The sequence below is a fragment of the Xenopus laevis genome, chromosome 2S (assembly GCF_017654675.1).
Source record: "Xenopus laevis strain J_2021 chromosome 2S, Xenopus_laevis_v10.1, whole genome shotgun sequence".
NCBI lineage: Eukaryota > Metazoa > Chordata > Amphibia > Anura > Pipidae > Xenopus > Xenopus laevis.
In genome coordinates, this window is record NC_054374.1 from 38,717,381 (window position 1) to 38,729,264 (window position 11,884).

The following is an 11,884-nucleotide window of genomic DNA, read 5'->3' on the forward strand; positions in this document are numbered from 1 at the left end:
TTTGGAGGAAACATTTATGTTCGTGGATAAATACACAAAGTGACAAGTATTCTGAGTGAGCAGCAGCAACATACTGATTTGAAAGTCCTATAGGGACTGATACATTGGGTGACCTAGCCTGAGTGCTGACATTAAGTCAGGCATGTCCAAACTCTAGCCTGCAGCCAATTGCAGTCTGTTTTCAATTTCAGACTGGCCCGCAGCCTTAAACAAGAATACGTCCATTCAAGGGCAGGCCTGGATAAAAATTAGCACCCAACTGGGCAGCCCGAGCAGAGATGAGTAGAGGCCTCTATCTTCTTTTCGCGCCGGCTGCGCACAGTGACGCAATCGCACGTGCTTATGACATCACTGGATTAGACGTCATCCAAGGGGGCCCAGTACCGCACGCTGACTATGCCGGCTAACTAAACACCTAAATACAGCGGAACAAGTTCTTTGAAGCTGGGAATACCCACGGAGTGACTGATATACATGCAAACTTCAAGAATTTTATTGTGAGTGTAATTTTAAACTTGTAAAGATTTAATCAAACTGTTTTACACAATGTCAAGCATATTTTCCTACAGAAAATTTCCAGACAGAGGGGAGTGAACTACAGAACCTGGACATTTTTTTATGTTTTGATCACTGGATTAGGCGCTAGTTTTCGCCAGAGGCTGCGACGAAGCAGTGCGCAAGCTGTTCATCCAGTTTTGCTGCAGGACTTGTCTCCTAACAGGATGACTCCCCCCACCATGACAGACTGCTGGCAGCTTACTACTTTGGATGGCTGGTCTCAACATTTGAAGAACCCAGAATGTACAACATGCCCACTCTATTTACAGTGTAAAGCTTGTCTGAATGTTTTGGAGCCAGATACATCTCTGGTGATGAAAACGTATCTTTATTTTAAGTACATGTTATGTCACCTATTTGCTTTTATCAGCGCCATTGTCTCCTATGACTAAATATGTCAAGACCGACTTGGAGTGATTTCATTCTAGAGAAAGTATCAGAATATAATGCCATTTCACCTACTCCCTCTAGAACCCAATGCATTGGCCACTTTGCTGCCATCTCATGATGGATATCCATGGTCAGTCGTTTCATTTCAACGCTAGTGGGTAAAGAACACCTGAAGGGCACCCATCCCCCTGGGAACTTGGAAAGCCTTGAATAGTTTCCTATACGGGAGCTTGGGGCAGTCCTAGATATATTAACATGGCCAAATGCTTCCAGGGGTTAGTCACAAAACTACTCAGTAACAAAGAATGTCACGCTGAATGGTCGGCCCACAAATTTTCACCTCACCAAATCTGGCCCTCAATGCAAAAAGTTTGGACACCTCTGAATTAAGTGAAAAACATACCAGACAAGGTCAAATGTAAAGTAATTGAAATTTTTTATTAAAAGATAGATTACATTAGTTCATAAAAAGAATCACTGCTCTGGTTAAGAGAACAAACTATAGAGAAAAACTGCAATAGCATGTCAGTTTCTGCAATAAATTTTACATTTGAAGCAAAGTGAGCTTTATATGCTTGATTTAGCCCTTTAAGATTCCTCTGCTCCTTTTCTATCCACTGTCACTTAGCTAAGGCTTTTGCCAAAATCATTTCAGCCCTGTTGCCACTTTAAAGTAAAATGCTTTGGCTGTAGTTATACAAAAAGCCACACAAGTGGTATAACAAGCTATAGCTATAGATCCCATCAAAAGAACCGTTATTCCAAAGATGGCTATTCCCAAATGATACACGAGGAGGGAATGGAGAACCTTAAAAGGGAAGAAAAAAAATGTATTTTAATTTTTGCAATTTCCCAAGAGAGATCTTGGTTGTGGGCAATATATCAGATTTTGGGAGGCTAGCTGGTAGCAAGTTTGCAGATGTGGTTGCGAAGGTATGTGCAGAGTTGGTTCATTAAGTCTCTGTTCTGACCCTCAACATAGTGCATCTCAACCAGCATATCAGATTTCTCCTTCTTAACAGTCAACACACACTTGAAAAGGAAAGGAACGCTGCTTTGGGGAGCTGAGGATGCTTCTCCACAAGACTGTTTCATATCTTCCCCCAAGTCTTGTTCCTCTTCATCAAGTGAAGGGACCTCATCTGGTTTGGAAGCTGCACCTTCAGCTTCCATAAGTTCACAGTGAGAAGGAGTGGTACCAGCAGAACTGGATAATGTATGTAGCACACAAGTCTCACTCTGGGTAACAGACTCACTCTCCTTTGTGGTTTGTTGTTCAGAAGAGTTTTGCCCTTGTAGTGCAGTCTCCTTGTGGAGTGCAGTCTTCTTGTGGAGTGTAGTCTCCTTGTTAATTGCACTTTCAAGCTTGTTTGACTGTAGGAAATCATCCGGGGCACGGGGAAGCTCTCTTAGTTGCCTCGTCCTGTCCCTTTTCTTCCTGCGAATATGAATCCATGAGTTTTCAACTGCTGTTAGGAACAGGCTCTCTTCGTCCCTCCCACATGGGACAATTTTATGCAGAACCTGGTCAGACATAATATATTATATAAGCCATCCAAGAGCAGTAATTCAGCAGAGCAGGTCAGTCCTATTGCCTACTTCATTTGTCACTTTACTAACGTCTCAGTTGGCTTCACATCTCCATCAATCAGATTACTGTGTTTACAGATAGCATTATCACTCAGCCAATAAACTGAGGTCACAGGAATAGCCAGTGTCCAGAAAGTACAGGTATGGGACCTGTTATACAGAATGCCCGGAACATTGGGTTTTCTGGATAATGGATCATTCCTTAAAGAGCACCAATCATAACTAAAATAATTTACTATACATTATGTGAAAGTTCAAGAAATCCGATTTTTAAAACAGAATTGTTTGTATAATGTAAATCATCAGCTCACTATACCTTCTGCAAGATCTCCCCTATCTTCACTGCAGTTCTAGCTGAGGCAGGCATCTTAGATTTCACTGGCTCCTCCTACCTATATCTTCCCAGCCAACACCAGCTCTGAAATCTCGCACATGCTCAGTTGAAATTTCTTGCTTGCTTATCAACCCTTCTAAGCTATTTACAAATCAGCCAAACCTCTGTGTTAGCTGCTGTTCAGTAGTGCTGCCACCTGCTGGAAGTTAGTGTGTCCTTCATTTGCATAATAACTTTACCAGCGGGACAGATAGGGAAATCTCGTGATACTTCTAGTGGAGGAGTTTACTAAAACAAGGCATTCTGGGTAGAATACTCAAGGCAGTGCTACAATCTGAGCATGCTCCTGAAATTTGCATGTTATGGTCACTGTTATAGTCACTGTATGGACTCCCTCAGTGAAAGAACCCATTTGACAAAGTAAGGGATTTTTTTAAAACCTGCCGTTTTTTTCAAAAAATATATATATGTAGTTTGAGTAAACGTGTTTAGGTTGTACTGGTCAGATTGTTAATGTGTGTTTGATTTTGTCTGTGATAGGTGCCCTATAACTCTACTATAAAATCATGTAAACATTAAATAAACCCAATAGGCTGGATTTGCTTCCAATAAGGATTAATTATATCTTAGTTAGGATCATGTACAAGGTACTGTTTTATTATTACAGAGAAAAAGGATTTTTTTCTTTTTAAATTTGGCTTAGTTAAAGAAAATGGAGTTTAGGTGAGACATCCTTTCTGTAATTCGGAGCTTTCTAGATAATGGATCCCATAGCTACTATGTAAGATTAGTGATGGGCGAATATTGCGTGAAATTCGCGAAACGGCGAAAAATTCGCAAAATGGCGCCGGTGTCTCGTTTTTGACGCCGAAACCCGTTTTTTTGATGCCGGCTCCCGTTTTTGACGCCGGCGTCCGTTTTTTCGGAATTTTTTTTTCCGATGCCGGCGAATTTTTTACGCGATTTTCGCGGGCGTTTCGCGAATTTATTCGCTGCCGGTGAATCGCGCAAATTCGCCATGAATTCGCACCTGCCGAATAAATTCGCCCATCACTATGTAAGATAACACAAAAGAAACTTTGCACAATGTTGTCATCTAGCAGAAAACCTCACGGTTCCTTATGCTATTTAATGGCAAGGCACATGGAGCTCTGACAAGTGAACTTCACAGTGTTTGCACTGAAATCTGCCTGTCACCGCTTCATGTCACCAATCAATAACACCAGGAACAGTGACAGGCAGACAGGGGAGTTTTATCTTTTGCTGTTTTCTGCTTCCAGTTATTATGCTCCATGTGCCATTGGCCTTAGCGCAGTTCATTAGATAAAGTACACTAGATAAAGTAAATTAGATAAAGTAGGCTATGAACACAATCTTCTAGTAAAAGATCTAACAACTAAATGGGTTATTTATTTTCATCGGAAGGACAGTAACAAATAATATATTAATGCATTTGCGTTTGGGGAAATAAAAGCTATAATAAGGATTTTGAGTTTTATTCAAAATTTTTAAACACAACTATATGTATATGTTATTTATATAGCACTCTTTATGTAGGCGGCACTGTACAGCAGAGCAATACATTAATAGAACAAACAGGGGTCATTAAAATAATAAATACAAATAAATGCAAAGTACACTAAAGATTAAAGGGATCCTGTAATCGGAAAACATGTTTTTTTTTCAAAACACATCAGTTCATAGTGCTACTCCAGCAGAATTCTGCACTGAAATCCATTTCTCAAAAGAGCAAAGATTTTTTTATATTCAATTTTGAAATCTGACATGGGGCTAGACATTTTGTCAATTTCCCAGCTGCCCCCAGTCATGTGACTTGTGCCTGCACTTTAGGAGAGAAATGCTTTCTGGCAGGCTGCTGTTTTTCCTTCTCAATGTAACTGAATGTGTCTCAGTGGGACATGGATTTTTACTATTGAGTGTTGTTCTTACATCTACCAGGCAGCTGGTATCTTGTGTTAGGGAGCTGCTATCTGGTTACCTTCCCATTGTTCTTTTGTTTGGCTGCTGGGGGGGGGGAATAGGGAGGGGGTGATATCACTCTAACTTGCAGTACAGCAGTAAAGTGATTGAAGTTTATCAGAGCACAAGTCACATGACTTGGGGCAGCTGGGAAATTGACAATATGTCTAGCCCCATGTCAAAATTCAAAATTGAATATAAAAAAATCTGTTTGCTCTTTTGAGAAATGGATTTCAGTGCAGAATTCTGCTGGAGCAGCAATATTGACTGGTTAATTTTGAGAATTTTTTTTTTTTTTCCCATGATAGTATCGCTTTAACCTTTAGGCTGGTTCAATAAGTTCAGTATATTGAATGTTTCTAGCCATATTCATTTTTAGGGTTTAGCTCTCCTTTAAGCCATAGCTCAAAATAGTCTGGCAAATTAGCTTTTTGTAGTTCCAGTGAATACTGAAGAAGCTGTTCATTGTTCCCATTGCCCTGAACTCAACACCATTCTTGATTTCATCCAACAGTGATGGAGCCTACAAATCAAGCACCTTTTAATTGCTGTACGAGATCTTAGAAAGTCAGCTGGATTTAGCCACTTGGCAAACAACGTCAGATGATACGTGATGCCCCAGCAGTCTAACAGCCACTGCTTGTTGAACTTGAAACAATTCATATTTTATATGTTTCCTACTGATTTAATGACAACAGAACAAATCTTTAAGGTGGCAGTTGAGTGTTGTGATGTGCCTTTGTCTCCTAACATTTCCTCCTGAGCTGCTCATCTCTGTCCCTATGTCAGGTTTCCATTTGTGCTTCTACAACCATACCTTTAAATCCGTAAGTATTTTCTTTATGCAGTCTGTAACCACAGTGATGCTTTCTGGGACTTCAGAACCACTTGGTAACTTGTCTGTCAACAGTTTTATCACTGATTCCAGCACAGTGAATACCACTGGTTTATGGGGTTTTTCCAGCTCTTTTTTTCTGAGGATTCTGATTAAGATTAAAGAAAAGTAGTCCATTAATAGGTTAACAGTTGAAAATAAAATGTGTTGTTTTAAGCTTAGATCATTAGGAATTTGAAATATTGCATATTTCTGTATACATTCACTATAACATTTTCTGAAGGTTTCGTTTAAAACAAAAAAATAAACTTCCCAGTGTTTTTACATATAAAATATATAGTATGGTACTGTATATAAATATAGGGAAGGCAAACATTGTGCGAATTGATTATACTGCTGGCTACCACTTAAAAGGAAGTAAAGCTTTATGATGAGATACACATACATAATTATCTGTACCAGCCCAACCTGAACCCCTTTCTGGTGCAGCACATTCAATAAAAATCTATTAGTATTCTAGCCCACAGCTTCCAGCATCTGCAGAAGATTTTCCAGCTAGTGCTCTAATCTCCCTTTTCTACTCAAAGCATAATGCACAAGCATAAGTGTATAGCATAAGCACAAAAGTCTTTAAAGAAAACATAACTTTCTGTCACTGGAACTCCAACCACTAATATCATAGGCAGAGCTACAATCTAAGAGGTAATAAAAGTGAGCAACATCATCTACAGTCATATGAAAAAGTTTGCGAACCACTCTTAATTCTTTGGAGTTTTGTTTATCATTGGCTGAGCAACTTCCTTTTAATATATAACATGCCTTATGGAAACAGTAGTATTTCAGCAGTGACATAAACCTTATTGGATTAACAGAAAATATGCAATATGCATCATAACAAAATTAGACAGGTGCAAACATTTGGGCACCCCAACAGAGATATTACATCAATATTTAGTTGAGCCTCTTTTTGCAAATGTAACAGCCTCTAGACGCCTCCTATAGCCTTTGATGAATGTCTGGATTCTGGATGGCGGTATTTTTGAACTTTTGTCCATGCAAATTCTCTCCAGTTCAGTTAAATTTGATGGCTGCTGAGCATGGACAACCTGCTTCAAATCATCCCATAGATTTTCCAAGTAATTCAAGTCGACGGACTTTGATGGCCATTCCAGAATATTGAACTTCACCCTCTGCATAAATGCCTTTGTAGATTTCGAAGTGTGTTTAGGGTCATTGTCTTGTTGGAATATCCAACCCCTGCGTAACTTCAACTTTGTGACTGATGCTTGAACATTATCCTGAAGAGTTTGTTGATATTGGGTTGAATTCATCCGACCCTCGACTTTAACAAGGGCCCCAGTCCCTGAACTAGCCACAAAGCCCCACAGCTTGATGGAACCTCCACCAAATTTGACAGTAGGTAGCAGGTGTTTTTCTTGGAATGCTGTGTTCTTCTTCCGCCATGTAAAGCGCTTTTTGTTATGACCAAATAATAAATTTTTTGTCTCATCAGTTCCAAAATGACTGAGGCTTATCTAAATGAGCTTTTGCATACAAGTGACTGTTTGTGGTGTGATTGCAGAAAGGGCTTCTTTCACCCTGCCATCCAGATGTTCTTTGTGCAAATTGCGCTTAATTGTAAAACGATGTGCAGATACTCCATCTGCAGCAAGAAGATCTTGCAGGTCTTTGGAGCTGATCTTTGGGTTGTCTGTAACCATTCTCACAATCCTCCGCATATGCTGCTCCTGTATTTTTCTTGGCCTGCCAGACCTGGGTTTTACAGCAACTGTGCCTGTGGCCTTCCATTTCCTTTTTACATTCCTTCCTTACAGATAAAACTTGACAGTTTAAACCTCTGAGATAGCTTTTTGTAGCCATCCCCTAAACCATGATACTGAACAATCTTTGTTTTCAGATCTTTTGAGAGTTGCTTTGAGGATCCAATGCTGTCACTCTTCAGAGGAGAGTCAAACAGAAGTACAACTTGCAATTGGCCACCTTAAATACCTTTTCTCGTGATTGGACACACCTGCCTATGAAGTTCAAGGCTTAACGAGCTAATACAATCAATTTGGTGTTGCCAGTAATCAGTATTGAGCAGTTACATGAATTCAAATTAGCAAAATTACAAGGGTACCCAATTTTTTGCACAGCCAGTTTTTCACATAAAAAGCTGTATAATAAATATCCTTTTCAAATTAAACCCAATTTTTTTTGTTATTAAAACATCCATACCAGCTATAAACTTGTCTGAAAGTCTCAGCTGTGCCTCAGGCATAGAGGCGGGGTAGGCAATTACTTTCGCTTTCCATTCTGCACTTTCTAGACTTCACTGTACTCCCATACACCCCCGCCCTATTTACCATCTAATTGTGTAGCCAGTGCATGGACATGGGTATCAGGTCTCCCATTCTGGACATAAACAAGATTTTGGGATGATGCAGAGCTTGACTTATTAACAGCGTCTTCAAAATGGCACCTGCCTGTCTGCTGTGATTATGAATACCAAGACTAAAAAACACAAGATTTCATTAATTTTTATAGAGGAAGTGAAATGTATTTTGCTTGACTAACATCATAGAAAAGGATTTGGGATTATTTCTAAGGCGACCTGTGCTATTTAAGAAAGAGGCTGAAATTTTGCACAAGTGCCTAATCTGCTCTAGTATACTAGTGACCTGAACCACATGTAAACAATTCTAATCAATGTCATCCAACAGTTTTGAAGAAGTGGCCCAATTTCTTCTATACTAGCCCAAGGATTTCCACGTTGTGGGCCTGATTACTATAAAAACATGACATAGTAGTGTTCTATACAACATCTGATAATTAAACAATAATATCAAATATAAATCAATTGTGTCGCTGGGCAGGTAGTATGCATTAAAAATCTCTAATTGATCTTGTAAATCTCCAGTTGTGCTCCCTAGAAAGAAATATTTATTCCCATTGTAGTATTGATTTTTAAGAACCGTACTAGTAATTCACCACTAGGTGGATTCCTATAACTGCAGGAAATGTTCATTGAGCTGTAGCACACTCTTCTACCAAATACCAGATATGAGGAAGATATAAAAGGAGCTTTTAAATTCTGCCAATGTCTCCTGTGTGAGTTTATTCTGGTTTATTGCCACCATCCAAAAGCATACAGCAGGTTAAAGCGGTAAAAATTACCATAATGTGTGTGTGAATATGATAGGGGCCTTTATCCCAAACTTCATATGGGCAACATCATTTTAAATAACAGGAGATAAATTAAAAAATAATAAAATCCACTAATGCAGGGTAACATATATACAATAACAAGTGTGCTTCTTTTCATTATTCACCTTTCTATTCAGGCCTCTACTATCCATATGCCAGTCTCTTATTCAAATCAATATTTGGTTACTAGGGTAATGTGGACCCTAGCAACCAAATTACATCATACTACATCATACTAAGGGGCAGATTTATCAAGGGTCGAAGTGAATTCGAGGGAATTTTCAAAGTAAAAAAATTCGAAGTAATTTTTTGGATACTTCGACCATCGAATAGGATACTACGACTTCGAATTTACTTCGGCTTCAATTCGAAGTACAAATCGTTCCAATATTCAACCATTCGATAATCTAATCTAAGTACTGTCTCTTTGAGAAAAACTTTGATTTCAATACTTCGCAAAATTAAACCTGCCGAATTGCTATGTTAGCCTATGGGGACCTTCTACAAACTTTTTCTAAGTCTTTACACATCGAATAAGAATCCTTCGATCGTACTCTAAAACCGTTCGGTTCAAACGATTTAATTGTTCGTTCAAACTATTTTTATTTGATCGCAGGATTGCCAAATTCGGTGAAAAAACGTCGAATTCGATATTCGAAATTTTTCAAATCGATGTTCGGATTTTGAAGTTTTTTGTACTTCGAAATTCGACCCTTGATAAATCTACCCCTAAAAGTTAAAGGTGAACTAGAATTATCGCCAATAAGAGATGACAGTATGTTAATCTTTGATGAACAGTGACTTTCTCAAATGTGACTCAATTATAATTTCCAACTATTTTAAAGTGTGGCCATGGTTGATTGCAGCTCCTTGTTTCAATTCTTCACTCCTACTCTACAACCATTAAGGTCAGTTACTATATTGATGGAGGAGAGGAGGGAAAATCAACCAAACTGTGATGTCTATAGAACGTTGGAATTTATTATCTACAGGATTAGTAACAAATGGACCCAGGTTTGACTGGCTGCAATGGAGCAAAAAGTAATTTGCCAAAATGCTTAAAATTGCCTTTGACTACAACTGCATGAAAGTGCTAGTCCAAGCTCTTGTAATATAATAAGAATGCAATATCACTAATTTGTATACACCATGATAGCAATTGAGGTGTTTTTGATTTGTAAGGGCCTTAACATACAGGACTAATAATTCCTAACATTTAATTTATTGTCCATGTGGCATTCTCAGCCATAAGGAACATGAAAGATTTCAAATGGAAAACATGCACAAAGGCAAATCCACCATCGCATCTTATTTGAACACAAACTCCCAGGTTAGGATGCCTGAATATTGAATATTTTCAGTGTTACTATTTAAAGTTATTAGGGGTCGACTCCAGATACCCCAAATATGCTTAGACTCCGACTCCACAGCTCTGGCTATAAGTCAGTGCTATTAAAATGATTCTACATAGTGGGTTGTGTATGGACTAGGGATGCACCGAATCCACTATTTTGGATTCGGCCGAACCCCCGAATCCTTTGTTAAAGATTTGGCCGAATACTGAACCGAACCCTAATTTGTATATGCAAATTAGGGGTGGAAAGGGGAAAAAAATTACTTCCTTGTTCGGTGGCAAAAAGTTATGTAATTTCCCTCCCCGCCCCTTATTTGCATATGCAAATTAGGATTCATTTCGGCCTGGCAGAAGTATTCGGCCGAATCCGAATCCTGCTGAAAAAGGCCGAATCCCGAACCGAATCCTGGATTCGGTGCATCCCTAGTGTGGACCCAAAACTATAAATGAGATCAGGACTTGATAACTTATATGTAGTACTAGAGGCACAAATCCTCAGAACACCCCGAGTTTACTTACTAGGTATTTGATTTAAAGAACTATTCACACTAGACCAATGTATTTTCGTAGACATTTTTATTATTGACTAAAAAAATGTATTACACAAAAAGTAAAACTTTCACTACCTCCATCACCTGCTCAATAGATCTCAGAGGGTTAAACACCTTGTTATACCAGAGAGCTTAATATCTAATACAGGTATGGGACCTGTTATCCAGAATGCTCGGGACCTGGGGTTTTCCAGATAACGGATGTTTCCGTAATTTGGGTCTTCATGCCTTAAGTCTACTAGAAATTAATTTAAACATTAAATAAACCCAATAGGCTGGTTTTGCTTCCAATAAGGATTCATTATATCTTAGTTGGGATCAAGTACAAGCTACCGTTTTATTATTACAGAGAAAAAGGAAATCATTTTAAAAAATTTGGATTATTTGGATAAAATGAAGTCTATGGGAGACAGCCATTCCGTAATTCGGAGTTTTCTGGATATCAGGTTTCCGGATAAGGGATCCTATACCTGTACAAAAAAATATTGCTTGTTTGTTCACCACTGCTTCCATATTTCCTGTTTTCAACAGATTCATAGTCAGTCAACTGATTCATAGTTAATCAACTGATTCATAGTCAATCAACTGATCCAGGGACTGGTCTAATGGGTTTTATTGCCTTTCTCTAGATCAACTAGCAGTTAAGCAGGTTATATGTAGATTTAAAAGGTTGAACTTGATGGACGTGTCTTTTTTCAATTTAACTTGCTACGTTAATACATAACTGCCCATGGCTGTAGTATCTATATAATATCTGTGTCAATACCTTTGTATTTATAATCTCAAAAAACTGATGAACTACCCCTTAAACAAAAAATATGAACACTTTCCTTTGTTCATATAAAAATAGTCACTACAAAACGGACAAATTCCTTCAGTCAACATGACTCCCCCCTCTGGAACAAAGTAGAGCACAAGTTATCTGTTTACTTTCCTAGAACACACAAAATAGTCTTCATGACACTAGGAGACATCACTTGGTGCTAAGTGTGTATGTAGTTATGAAAAGCCAAATATGACTGCTACAAATTCAGTTTTTGGGTTGCACCTAAATCCTCTATTCTCTCCATTACACTACATCTATA

The 11,884-nt window shown here is 38.6% G+C and overlaps 1 protein-coding gene across 1 annotated transcript; it reads right to left on the reverse strand.

Annotated features, from left to right (window-relative positions):
• Nucleotides 1-1,333: 1,333 nt before the first annotated feature.
• On the reverse strand, nt 1,334-11,355 carry LOC108709350 (RNA N6-adenosine-methyltransferase mettl16-like). The gene is made up of 3 exons (XM_018249114.2): nt 11,270-11,355; nt 5,670-5,835; nt 1,334-2,472 (listed from the first exon to the last, which is right to left on the reverse strand). The coding sequence occupies exons 1-3, from the start codon at nt 11,353-11,355 to the stop codon at nt 1,846-1,848; spliced, it is 879 nt and encodes a 292-aa protein (XP_018104603.2). The 3' UTR covers nt 1,334-1,845.
• Between the last annotated feature and the right edge of the window lie 529 nt (nt 11,356-11,884).

What these genes read in the sequence shown, in the direction of transcription:
- LOC108709350 (XM_018249114.2), bottom strand. Translation starts at nt 11,355, where the DNA reads ATGAATCAGTTGACTGACTATGAATCTGTTGAAAACAGGAAATATGGA. An exon ending in AGCAATATTTTTTTGTACAG is followed by an intron (nt 5,836 to 11,269) that starts GTATAGGATCCC and finishes AATCTTAATCAG; the next exon opens with AATCCTCAGAAAAAAAGAGC. An exon ending in AAATACTTACGGATTTAAAG is followed by an intron (nt 2,473 to 5,669) that starts GTATGGTTGTAG and finishes ATGTCTGACCAG; the next exon opens with GTTCTGCATAAAATTGTCCC.